Source organism: Microcaecilia unicolor, chromosome 4 (assembly GCF_901765095.1).
Source record: "Microcaecilia unicolor chromosome 4, aMicUni1.1, whole genome shotgun sequence".
NCBI classification, from domain to species: domain Eukaryota; kingdom Metazoa; phylum Chordata; class Amphibia; order Gymnophiona; family Siphonopidae; genus Microcaecilia; species Microcaecilia unicolor.
The window spans coordinates 201,964,412-201,978,661 of record NC_044034.1 but is presented as its reverse complement, the minus strand read 5'-3'; the positions used below and the strand labels follow the sequence as shown (position 1 = coordinate 201,978,661).

At 40.7% G+C, this 14,250-nt stretch overlaps 1 protein-coding gene across 1 annotated transcript in view; it reads right to left on the bottom strand.

Annotated features, from left to right (window-relative positions):
• TRPM5 (transient receptor potential cation channel subfamily M member 5) overlaps positions 1-14,250 on the bottom strand; it is a 267,814-nt gene that overhangs the window by 81,946 nt on the left and 171,618 nt on the right. The window contains exons 18-19 of the mRNA XM_030201129.1: positions 13,824-13,998; positions 4,272-4,440 (exon numbers count right to left, since the gene is read on the bottom strand). Coding sequence (XP_030056989.1) covers positions 4,272-4,440; positions 13,824-13,998 — 344 coding nt within the window. The remainder of the gene's footprint in view (positions 1-4,271; positions 4,441-13,823; positions 13,999-14,250) is intronic.

Genomic DNA, 14,250 nt, shown 5'->3' with positions numbered 1-14,250 from the left:
AATAAAGATCAGATATTTTTGGAGTCAGGGGCAACAGGCTGTATTACTACAGTTTGATATGTCAACTCCTTTGATGCTATAAATCATTCCATACTCTTGTCTAAGTTATCCAAATTTGGAGTGTCAAGGACAGTGCTAATTTGGTTTGAAAATTTCTTATAGATCATACAGTGTTAAGGGACATACGGAGAGATCATCTAGTTGGAATCCTGGTTGTGGAGTGCCTCAAGGCTCTCCACCTTCTCCATCACTATTCAATGTTTATCTTAGCTCTCTGGGCATTTTTTTTTCTGAGAAAGGAATTAGTGTTATCATATGCTGATGATATTTTTCTTCTTTGCCCTGTGATGGGGACTTTGGATAGCACTCTGAGCTCTATTAAGTACTACCTTCTCTGTTTACTAAGTTGCACTAGCTTCTGATGAAATTTTTAATATTGAGGGCTTTTCTAGAGTATTAGGAGTCATTTTAGATTCCACATACTCATTTGAAAAGCAGGTCAGTGCTTTGAGTAAGAGATTTTTTTAAAGCTTAGACAACTGCGGAAAGAAGACTTTAGAACCTTGTGCAGGCCATTCTTCTTCTTCTTCAGTTGGATTATTATAATTCGCTATATTCTCAGCTCAACTGTAAACTGAAAAATCATTTTTAGTTACTACAGAATATGGCATCCAGATTATTTTCTAGCCTGGGTCAGTTTGTTAGTATTTCATCATTCTAAAGGAATTACATTGTCTCTCTATTGAGCAGCGTATTAGATTCAAAATGATATGTTTGATTTTCAAAGCACTTTTTGGTCAAATGTGAAAGGGTTGGTGGATTTCTTAGAGATCCATTCTTCTAGGAGAAACCTTTGTTACTATCAGACCTTAACATTAGGCTATCCTACAATAATAAATATTAGATTAAAATCAATTATTGAAAAACCATTTCCTTTTCAGGAAGCATGTTATTGTAAGGCCTTACCTATGAATGTGACAAGATGTCAAAGACTTACTTATACAAATGTTAGGTTTAGGCCTATATTAGTGAGCTTTGTTTTGTAAAGTTTCTCCTTATTGTTAGGATTTCCCTTTTGTGAACCACTGTGAATCCTGTTAGGAACAACAGTCGGTATACAAGATCCAGATAGAATAGAATAGAATAACATTAGCATCAGAAACCTTCAGTCTAATGCCAGGGCATTCTGGTCATGGATTTGATGGTGACAGTTCAGAATGCCAAAGTTTTTTCAGTTGCAGAAAAAGTCAGATATGATCTTAGCTGACAAAGAGGTTTCTGTATGTCTTTGCTTTGTGGTCATTACTAGGAAGAGTCATTTAGAAGGTGAAAAGTCATGTGATGCTAGTTGTGTTGGCGGCACCAGATTGGCCAAGAAGACTATGGTATATAGATCTCATGAGGTTGAGACTGAGAGATTCCATTCCATTTTTGGATCTTCTGGGTCTCCTGGCCCAGGGTTCAATTCTAATGCTGCAGGTGTCTCAGTTTTCTTTTATGGCCTGGCTTTTCAGAGGGTGAGGTTTTTGAAAAGGTGCTACTGTGGTCAGGTTATGTATACCCTTTTACAAGCAAGGAAGAGTTCTAGATCTCTGGCATATGTGAGAGTTGGAACATATTTGAAGCATGGTGCACTGCCCATCAGGTTGCTCCCTTGCAATGTTCTCTGTTGGAGATTTTGAAGTTTCTTTAAGATAGTTTTGACATGTCTCTTAAAGTTCAGGTATCAGTGATCACAGGCAACTAGTACAGGGGAGATACTAGATGGCACTCCTGGATGTGAACTATTTTCTGAGAGGAGTGAAACACTTGTGACCCCCCCAAGGCATCAGATACTGCCACCTTAGAATTTTATCTGGTTCTTTCGGCTCTGGTGCAAACACTGCTTGAACCTCTTGAGGGAGTTATGGTTAAGGATCTCACTTCAAAAGTGGTATTCCTAATATATATCTGTTCAGCCAGATGAATTTCAGAGTTACTGGTGCTGTCACATTGGGAACCCTTTTTGATTGTCTTGGAAGAATATGGTGATTAGGCCAGTTCCATCTTTCTTATCAAAGGTAGTTTCATGTCAATCAGTCCATTATGCTTTAAAGAAGCAGGAAACAGTGATTTGTTTTGAGTCAGCTTTGTAAACTTGATATATGGTAAATGTCATATTCTGATTTTCATTCTCTACCAAATTTGTTTGCTTTTAGAAAGGTTTTAAAAACACACTTGTTTTCTAATTACTTAGTTTTGTATCTGTATTAGTTTTATTTTTAAAATTTGATGTTACATCCTGATGAAATGCATCAGTATCTTTTATGTCATCCCGCCTTGAATTCTGTAATGGAAGATTTGGCGGGTTATAAATCCCATGAGAACAAAAGTTTTGATGTCCTAGGAAATGAAAGCCAGTTTTGAAAGCAATGATAGTATGATGGATTATAGATGTAATTGCATCTGCATACATTCTCTGAGGCAAGTCTGTTCCTCCTGTTTTGAAAGCACGTTTTACTTGAGCTTGGACAGTTTTCTGGACTGAGTATACACTAATTACTCTGCAGGATATTTGCAGGCTGGCCACCTGGTCATGTCTGCATTCATTTGTCAAACATTGCAGGTTGGATGTATAGGCTTGGCAGGATGCAGCATTTGGTGCGGGAGTCCTGTCAGCAGGTGTTTCTCTGGCCCACCTTACATAGATTCTGCTTTGGTACTTCCCATTGTCTGGACTGGTATGGAAGAATGATAAGGAAGGAGACATTAGACCTTACTTGCTAATATTCTTTCCTTGATTCCATCCAGACCAGTCCAGAATCCATCCAAGTAGGTGCTTTCACAATCAGTTGACCTAGATTGCAAGAAGAGGAGAATGATTCTAGGAGTCTTTTATGTAAATAGTTGGTACAATTCAAGACTAATTTTTATCTTTTACTGTTGGTATTATTCTGAATGATTTCTCTGTTGCCTTTTGCCCCTAGTTTTCAAAAAGGTGTTCTCTTATTGCTTTTGAAGAAATACTGACTAGCTGTGGAGTGCACAGGCCCTATATAGGGTGATGCCATAAAGTCAGTGCTTCTCAGTCTCTATTTGCTGGCAGGACAAGGTTAACCCATGCTCTGGACTGGTCTGGAGAGAACGCAAAAAGATCAGCACGCACATTCCTCAACCTCCACTACCCCAATTGCAAAGGACTAAAATACAAGTCCACATACGCAACCAGCTTCTCCTACATTTGTACGTAAACATGGAATGCACTTCCGAAGGCCATAAAAACAACGCAAGATCTAACCATCTTCTGAAGACTACTGAAAACTGACTTATTCAAGAAGTCATACCACAAACAACCATCCTCATTAATACACAATAAGACTGAACACGAAAAAGACAGATCTGATCTCTCACTACACGACTGACCTACCTCATTGTATGCCTCTCACCACACGACTGACCTACCTCATTGTTTTTACTGAACAAACACGAACACTTCTACCCTAATGTCGATACCTATGCAACAACATAATGCTGATACCTAAGTAATATCATAATGTATTCTTCTACCATGTATGTACGCACTTGAATGTAATATCATCTGTAATCCTATTGACCGGAAATGGCAATCGCCACTACGGCAAATGTAAGCCACATTGAGCCTGCAAATTGTTGGGAAAATGTGGGATACAAATGCTACAAATAATAATTCAAGGAAAGGAAATTAGCAGGTAAGGTTTAGTTTCTCCATTTAGCTACAAAGTTCACCTCTATAATCTAAGTAAAGTTCTATGCATAATTTTAATTATATTTTATTTATAAATATTTGTTGTGGATATTCTGAAAACTTGACTGGCTGGGGTTCCCCTGGGAAAGATCTGGAAATCACTGCCACCTCAAGATACAATCTTACCCATCTACCCAATGCACTGCTCACCTTAATGACTCCAGTTCATTTTCAAAATTGACAGGTGAACTCTGCTAATCTTTTGCCTTATTAGATCAGCACAGGTGTCCAGCATATTTTGAAGATGTTGGCACTGCAGAAGGCCTGATGAGCCAGGATACAGGTCTTCCAATCCTGCAAGCCAGAATTCACCAGCCCCTGCCTGCTACTTTCTTGGCTAGAGAACTATACTCCCAAATTAAATATTCTAAAAGATACTCCATTGGTCATATAATAATCTTCCTCATGTTGCCAATATAAAAACAGGAATGCAAAGGAAGGAGAGAGTGATTTTCAAGAACTGTGACTATTTCTTTTTGCTCTTACTAATTACTGGAATTACACTTACCTGAACATAGCGATCAGCAGATTCATAAGAAGCACATTGGTAACCAGCAAGAAAATAACCAGCAAAAGTATAACTAGCCAGTTGGCGTAGAGGTTAGGACATGATGGGGAATTCTCCTTCATGATCTTCAGTGGATTAACTGTACAGTTATTGAAACGCATTCGAGATGCTACAATGCAAAAAAATCTTTGGTACTAGTATGTTATTTTCCCATAGTATAACATAAAAGTGTATTTGATGTATACACATACATATTAGTATCTTTGTGAGGAGTACTCTACAGACACATTAAATAGGCCCTTTGCAGGTATCAATGCAGTTGTAAAAGATGCTTTTTAAAAAATTATTATTATTATTATTATTACAGTCTTATAACCTGCAAAACACACAAGGTAACAACAAACAAAAACTGAACAAACATCAGGAATCAAAATATACAATAATTTCCAAAAAAAAACCTCATATAGCAAATTAATAAAATTTATTAAAAAGAAATGTCTTAAGGGCTTTCCTAAACTGTTAACCACAAATTCTTAAAAGAAAAGAAGGAAGAGAATTCCAAAACTGTGCAGCCTGATAAGGAAAAGTGGATTGAAAAATCCTCTTTGCCTTTACATAGCAAAATGAGGGAAACTTTAATAAAAATTGATGTCTAGTAGATCTAGAAATAAAATCATTTAAAAAAGCAAGATGAACACCTAAATAAGCAGGGGTAGATCTATACAGTGCTCGATAGGTCAAAGCTGATACCCTAAATTGAAATTTTGCTTCTAATGCAGACGGAATAACAAAAGAGTAATGTGATCATATTTGTCCACTGCAAAAATAGATCTTGCTGCTGCATTTAGATTTCAGCAACTTTGTACAATCAATATAAATAGAGTTGTAATAGTCCAGTTTTGAAAGTATCAAAACCTGAACCAACAATTTAAAAGAAGACAAATTAAAACGTTTCTTAATCATTCTTAATTTATTTAGTAACAAAAAAAGAATCTCTTAGAACCTTATGAACTTGGGTACCTAAAGATTATTGACTATCCACCTCATCAACTGCCAGAATTCTGGAAGAACTATCCAGATTCATTTGAAAATTATTAACTTGTAGCATCATATCACTCAGAGGTAACAGTGGACCTACCCATAAAAACTTTGTTTTCTCTTTATTGAGCTACATTGAGCCTGCAAATATGTGGGAAAATATGGGATACAAGTGCAATAAATTAAGTTTCAGTTTATGTGCAAAAACCCATGAATCGACTAAATCTAAACAATCATAAAAAGCAGATTCATGTCCTGCATTTCCAATAGTAGTTTCAGCATATATGATTGAATCTTCAAGTTATCCAGACATTCTGCTAATGGTTGCATTAGGATACTAAACAGTGTTGGGGATAATGGGGAGCCCTAAGGGACCCCACAAGTAATTCTCCAAGGCTTCGCCATTTCCCCACACATTTTCACCCTCTATGATCTATCTAGAAAATATCTGATCCAATACAAAACAGGACCCAAGATACCAAAAAAATCCAATAGACATAACAAAAGAGTATGATCCACCAAATCAAAGGCACTTTTTAAATCAAACTGTACTACAAACTGCAAACTGTTCTAAACTTAGGGGCCCTTTTACTAAGCCATGTAGGCGCATACACATGTCCTAGGTGCATCAATTTTGAACTACATTATGGCTACTGCATGACCCCGGCAGTAATTTAATTCTTTACACGCGTCCACTAAGCGTGCTGGAAATTTTCAGGCACATGGCACTAACTGGGCGGTAATCGGCTGTACACACATAGACCATTAACACCCGGTTAATGTGTGAGAATGTACCGCTAGCTCAATAGGTAGTGGTAAGCTCTCAGTCCCAAAATCGGCTCGCCCCAATTTTTATTTTGCCGCATGTCCATTTTAGGCCAAAAAAAGGCCTTTTTTGCAGGCGCGCTGAAAAATGGACCTGCACGTATCCAATATATATGTCTACACCAGTGCAGGCCATTTTTTGGTGCACCTTAGTAAAAGGACACCTTAACATCTTCTGGGCTGTAGTGAGTAATGACATAAGGATGGTTTCCATACTGAAACCCTTCTGAAAATCAGACTGCGATTGGTGCAATATTTGAAATTTCTCCAAATAATTAACCAGTTTTTCTGTGACCCAACTCTCCATCAGTTTGACCAATAGAGGAATTGATGCCATTGGCCTGTAATTAGATGATTCCTGCACATCTCCCTTTGGATTTTCTCTTCTACAGCTTAGCACAGCCATTCTCAATTCAGTCCTAGGGGCACACCTAGTCCCTTCGAGTTTTCAGGATATCCACAATGAATATTCATGAGTTAGATTTGCATACAGTTGATTTGCATGCACTGCCTCAATCTCATGCATATTCATTGTGGATATCCTGAAACTCCGATGGGACTAGGTGTGCCCTGAGGAATAGGTTGGGAATGACTGGCTTAGCATAATCTGTGTCTCAGTGGTGATGATGCATAAGCCTCATTCTGCAGTTCTTTATATTTATTGCAACCACTGTCTTTATTTATCTTAGTAAACACTGCTCACAGAGGGGCCAATATGGAAAGATTCACAGTAGAGCAATGTGTAGATGTCTGTGCGTGAGACTGAGATGACTGAACTTGTAATACCGTGGAATGGTAGAAATTAATGACACAAATATTTGATGTGTGGAAAACCGTAAATTTCAAGTTACAAGTTTATTAGGGACTTGATATATCACCCATCAGGTGTTCTCTGAGCAGTTTATATAATCTTAAAATAACATAAGAGGATAGACAAAGGGAATGTAGGAGCACAAGGAAGCAGGAATGGAACTACAATATTTGTTTGAAAAAAGAAGATAGAGAAGAGGTGACAAAGAAGTGGGAGGTCTGTGGTCTACAGGCTGGCATTGGGAGCATCCATTCCTGTGCATATTGTAGCTAATTTATTTATTTAATTTATTTATTAGGATTTATTTACCGCCTTTTTGAAGGAATTCACTCAAGGTGGTGTACAGCAAAAATAAGTCAAACATAAGCAATAGACAATTAAAGCAGTAAAAATATTCAAACAACAATACAAAGTATGGCATAGTATGCTACAGTACAGTGCCAACACAATACACAATAAAACATTTTAATAGACAGCATAGGGTGTAAGCAAAGATGGAACATATAGATAGATAAGATAGAGTAAAAGGAGTAAGAAAATAAGGGACTAGTTAAAGAGGGTTGCAAATGAGGTTAGAGAAAGGTTCTAATACTAAAAGAGATCAACCTGAGCAGTGGTGTAGGAAGGGGGGGCGGTGGGGCGGTCCGCCCCGGGTGCACGCCGCTGGGGGGTGTCGGCGCCTCGCTGGTTCCTTGCTCTCTCTGCCCCGGAACAGGTTACTTCCTGTTCCGGGGCAGAGAGAGCAAGGAACCAGCAAGGCGCCGACACCCCCCAGTGGCGTGCACTCGGCGGATTGGCCCTCCCTCCCGCCCCGCCCTCCAGGTATGTTCTCGCGGGGGGGGGGGGGTTGTGCTACACCTGGGGGGGTGCGCCAGCGGCGACCCACCCCGGGTGTCAGCTGCCCTCGCGACGCCACTGAACCTGAGCATCTTAGGAAATGTGGATATATTAATCAAATGTGTCTTTGAATAGAAAGGTTTTAAGGGCAGCCTTAAATTTGTCCAAGCAAATTTCTAAAAGAAGAGAAGTGGGTAATGCATTCCATAAGTTTCTCCGTTATATGGTGTATAGCCCTGCCCAGCGCATCCCAGGATACACTGGGCAGGGCTGGGTGCCGCCATTTTGCGGTGTCGCAGGAAGAGGAGGGAAGCAGGCTACCCTCCCCTCTTCCCACACACAAGGTAGGGGAGTCTGGCCCACCAGGGACCCCTTGCTGGGGGACTAGGTGGGGCTGGAGACCCACCGGATCTCCAGCCCTCCATGAACCTGGGGGGGGGTCGTCGGGGGGAACTGGAGGTCCAGCGGACCTCCGGCCCCCCTGTCGCTGGGGGTGGGAGGGTTGGTTGGTCGCCCACTAGGCCACCAGGGTCCCTTTGCTGGGGGAGTTGGGGGGGCTGGAGACCCACCAGATCTTCAGCCCTCCCTGATCCCGGGGTGGGGGGGTCATCAGGGGGGGGGTCCAGAGGTCCAGTGGACCTCCAGCCCCCCTGTCACTGGGGGGGGGGGTGGTCACCCACCAGGCCACCTTGGACCCTTTGCTGGGGGAGTTAGGGGAGGATGAATCTCCAGCCCTCCCTGAACCTGGGGGGGATCATCTGGGGGACCGGAGGTCCGCTGGACCTCCAGCCCCCATTGCTTGGGGCAGGAGTAGTTGGGGGTCTGACAGCCCAGCCCAGACCTGTCAAACAAGTGCGGGAGAATTGTACTGAGTGCATGCTCAGGCACAATGCTCCCGCACTTCTACCCCATGATCAGAGATATTTGTATGCTTAAATTTGCATGCAATTATCTCTGATCATAGGTCTAATAATGCCCCATGCTGTTCCAGCGCTATTTTTGGAGCACTGTTTGGAACAGCGTGGGGTTTTGATCATCTGTCTGTAAATGTGAAGGATTGACAACAAATCCTCTCTGCAGAACATTCCACACAGCCCCAGACCAGACAAAAAAATTCTTGCATTGTGTGCAAATCAGAAGTGGGTGGCTTACTCCCTGCACTGCATATAATACCTTAATTATCCCTTTAGCATACATTTCACTCAACCTAAGGCTGTGTCTTCCTTCAGGAGCTAACACCCAAGTGCAATTCCTCTTTGCATCACTCGATATATCACAACCTGAGTTCAAGCCACAGTAAATTTGTGGCTAAGCCCATTGCTGCTTTCTACATAGGTTCCAGAGCAGAGGCAGGGAGTAGCCTAGTGGTTAGTGCAGTGGACTTTGATCTTGGGGAACTGAGTTCAATTCCTACTGCAGCTCAATGTGACTCTGGGCAAGTCACTTAACCTTTCATTGCCCCTGGTACAAAATAAGTACCTGAATATATGTAAACTGCTTTGAATGTAGTTGCAAAAACCTCAGAAAGGCAGTATATCAAGACTATCACGCCATTGTTGAAGAATCATCCTCATCATCAGTCAATTACTTTTTGTGCAAGAGACTGTTGTGACATCTTCAAAGTATCTTCTATCATCATTGCTCTACAACACCCTGCACAGCAGACTCCTGATGCAGGCCTGACGGCCGAAACACGACGTTGTGTCGAGTCTTCAAACTTCTAATAAACTTTTGATTAAAGAACATCCTCCAGTTTCTGGTATCCTTGGTCACTCTCCCACTTTTTGTGTTCAGTATATCAAGTCCCATTTCACTTTCCCTTCCTCTTGTTTAGCACATGAAGGCTGTATTCATGAACAAGGCTTGTCAATAGTCAGCCCCAGCATTTAGAACACATTACCATCAGCAATAAGATTTGAGACAGATCTGAAGATTTTTCATGAGAAAGTCAAGTTTTCATTAAGTTCTGGATCCTAATAAAGCCTTCCTGTGTTTTAAGAATGTTATAAGAATGCTGGGTAGGTTAAGTTTCACTTGGTATTTGTCAATTTGTGTTGTTGATTTTTTTTTTTTTTAGTTAATCATAATGCCAGTCCGGTTGTAATGTGCTGATCGGCTTGTGAATATGTTTTAATAAATGAAATGAAATTATCTTACGGACAGTGGGCAGACCTTATAGGTGTGTACAGGATACTCAACTCTTCTTTCCATTCAGTAGCTTTGAGATCACACACTAGTAAATGTGAGCAACTTCTAAATCACACTGGTCTCTGTTTAATTGATTTAATGTGATTACTTCTGAGTCATTTCTTTTGATATATGTACATAACAGTGTACACTTATTGGAAGGCCCCATATAAAAGTTAAAGTTAAAGATTTTACATCCCACTGTTTAAATAAAGTCTTTTATGTGCCTCACAGGATGGTTGAACTATCAACTTTAATACCTCTTAAATCTTTATAAATAATATGTGCTGCTTTATGTTATACAACGAAGCACACATAAACATTATTCAGATTTATAAACACTGGATTGCATGGAATGCTCAATTTGAAGTTTATGGATTGTTTCAGACAAACATTGTAAGAGTTAGTTTGCAAACAACATTGTATACAAAATCTCTCTCATACCTATCACTTGTGTATTTCAGGTTATCTAATTACTGTTAAAATTACTCAGGAATTTTGAAAAGTTTGAACTGAAAGAGCCACTGCTTCAAGGAAATAAGGTTGAAACTGGCTGATTGGTTTCTAGATTGTTTAGGAAAGATAGGATGGACAGATGCTTTGGGGGAAAAAATTTAGGGATCTTTTTACTAAGCTGCGGTAAGAATTGACCTTACCACACCCTTATGTGGATTTTCCTGTGCACTAAGGCCATTTTTACAGTGGCTGTAAAAAAAAAAAAATCCCTATTTCCTATTTTTAATTTATGGCAGTGTGGTAATGTTACCATTAGCACATGCAACAGAAAGTGGAAGCAAGGCCACAAAAGACGAGGAAAACAAGCATATAATATTGTGACAAGGCTAACATTCTGTATTCCCCAAAGAAGCAGTCAGGTCCTGAACTACAGGTCCCAGAAGCCCTTGTAAGAGGAGGAGGGGAGGCCAGAAAATAGGGAATGGAACTCCCTTCCCACTAGGGGGAGCCCAGGCTCGAGGCGAGGTGAGCAAGGTACTCCTTTCTCCACTAGGGGGAGATGGAAGGATGAAGCTCAGTTTCCCTGGCTTCACCGTCAATATATAATTCCTCCCAGCTGTGAGAAGGGGAGAGCAGATTTCCTGGACACTTTGGATCACCAGGGAAGAGAGGAGATGAATGATGACAGAGAGGCCATGGAGTATGTGGCGGAAGGAAGGAGCCTGGCCCTAGAACAGCCTAAGGAGGAAGAGCCGGCTTCCATGGAATGGGAGTCTGCCAGGGTTGCTCTGCGTAGTCCCTGAAGGTACTGAAGAAGGTCCTGAGAGTTGGAAGGGGGAGAAACTGCCAGCCCTGCCCCCACCTAGAGGTATACCAGTTGGGAGAGGAGAAGGCAGGTGGCTGGCTATTACTGACCAGGGCTATTGTTTTGAGTTATGGGGTGGTAGGAGAGATCTGCTGGGCCCTGTGGGACAGTGACACCCTTTAATAGGGAAGAATTAAAAACCCCCATAGGGGGCCTGAACACTAGTGGAACTGAAGGTGGCTGGAAGGATCCTTTGGGCCTAGTAAATCCTGAGTGAGTAGAAAGACTGTGTTCCAAGGACTGTGTTTATTTTGGAGGAGATATCCTGAGGATTGTTGTTCTATGATTTGTTTTGTACTTTTTTTTTTTCTCTGAACAAGGGGGATAAGGCCTGGGGGCCTTATCCGGGTGGACACTATTACAGGGTTTTTATGGATTTGCAAACCCCCTGCGAATAAAACTTTCTTGATCCTTTGTTCCGGTGTCCACAGTGTTGTTCCAGGAATCCAGGAGTAGCGAGCCTGTGGGCCTCCTTCCCCCATGCGGTAGAAGAGGGCCCCTTTACAATATTCACAACTTTATTGCTTACTGCGGGAAGACACGACGGCCTGTGCTTGCAAGTATGCTTGCCTCAGGAGTTTGATCCCTTATCAAATGGCAATTCTAGATAGACAATGCAATAACAGAATGAGCGTATAGTCAATCCAGTATAAAATATTGGGCTTCACAAAGCAGTGGTGTCTTGCATATAGCATGAGAGAAGCTTCATGCTATATGCGAGATGCCGCTGCCTTTTGCAACTCAATATTTGTATTATACTGGATGACTGCTATGCTCATCCAGTTATTGCATTGTCCATCTAGCATTGCCAATTGATAAGGCATCCTAACTCCTGATGGCTGGCACCACTATTGTGTTCCAAAACACAGTTTCTGTCAAGTCTTCCCATAATAGGCAATAATTTTGTGATGAAATAGCTTGGTTTCCTTGTCTTTGTGACCTCACTACACTTCCTGTTGCTGTTGCACATTCATAAGAGCATAAGCATCGCCATACTGGTTCAGACCAAAGGTTCATCAAGTCCAGTGTCTTGTTTCGAACAGTGGCCAATTCAGGTCACAAGTACCTGGCAAGATCCCAGAACAGCAAAACAGATTTTATGCTGCTTACCTTAGAATATGCAGTGGATTTTCCCAAGTCCATCTTAATAATGGCTTATGGACTTTTCTTTTAGGAATTATCCAACTCTTTTTAAACCCTGCCTAAGTTAACTGCTTTTACCACATTCTTTGGCAACGAGTTCCAGAGTTTAATTACTCAATGAGTGAAGAAATATTTTCTTCAATTCATTTTAAATTTACTACTTAGTAGCTTCTAGGCTTGCCTCCTAGTCCCTTGCATCATATAACTATGGTTTGGGTTCCTCTTTCCGACATGCATCACTTTGCTCTTGCTCACATTAAAAGTCATCTGCCATTTGGATGCCCAGTCTCCCAGTCTCATAAGGTCGCCTTGCAGTTTTTCACAATCCTCTTGCGATTTAATAACTTTGAATAACTTTGTGTCATCAGCAAATTTAATTACCTCACTAGTTATTCCCATCTCTAGATCATTATAAATATGTTAAAAGCAGAGTTTCCAGCACAGACCCCTGGGAAACCCCACTACATACCCTTCTCCATTGAGAATACTGACCATTTAATCCACTCTCTGTTTTCTATCTTTTAACCAGTTTTTAATCCACAATAGGGCATTGCCTCCTATCCCCTCCTTTCCCTAGTTCTCCCTATTCGAACTGTTCCCTTATGTAAACCAACTTGAACCTCCAGCTGTGATCTGCACCAGTATAGAAGCTACAGATTAGATTAGATTGATCCCATTGACTTTCTAATTTCCTCAAGTCTTTCATGAGGTACTTGTCAAATGCCTTTTGAAAATCCATATACACAGTATCAACTGGCTCATCTTTATCCACAATATTACTGTGTGAGTACTTGCATCACTGACATGCCCCTCAAAAAATATAAGTGAGTGCATATATATTAGTGTGTCCTGCAAGCACCAACTGCCGATTACCACCAAAAATGACGCGCATAGGAGGAAATAAATAAATCATCCAGGCGTTATAGGTGTGCGCCAAATCTAATATTACCACCAGGGGGCATGGTAGCCTGGCAGTAGTCTCATTGAGGCGCATGCTGCATGAGCATAGCGCCTAAACGCGCCTTTGTAAAAGGGCCCAATAAATCCACAGACATGATAGAATGAATGCATAATAAATGTACTGAATGTGCTAGACCAATCACTTCACCATGTATTCATCCTACAATGGAAAGAGAGGGCTTAGAGATCTTAAATATAGAGACTGATATAACTCATCATCTCTGACTTTTACTCGTACTCTCATATGCCCTATTTTCATTTTCTACCTTAAGTGCATCCAAGTACAAAGAGAGAGACATTTCTTGCCAGTTAAAACCTTTGGCAGAAACGCATTAACTTTCAATTGTTTGCTAAAATACTAGTACAGAAAGAAAATGACATTTTTATACATCCATGGTCATCAGATGAATGATACAAATTTTCTGTTTACCATCTATTTCCTCCAATGGGATCTGCCCAAATATGTGAAGATAAGGACGGTAGAGAACCCTCCTGAAGATCCATTCAGCTCTGTTTTCATGTGGGTGAAGCAAAGCTTGAGTTGTCACTCCATAAGCAATGAGCCATACACTCAGGAAAAAAAGAAAGAAGAAAACGTCCTTCATCTGGAAAAGAGAAGTGGTAGGTTAGCAATATAATCACTTTGCAGTTATGGATGCCTTCTCTGACTTCCATTACATGTTCCATTTAATTTACCTAAACCACAACACAAAAAATACAAGGAGAGATATAAGTTACCAAAGCCACAAAAATGCTCTCAAAAAAGATAAACACACGTGTATAAACCTCAGTAGGAGCCTGAATAATGCCACAGCATAGAAAAAAATGTTATGTAAAAAATACTCTATAAAACAACA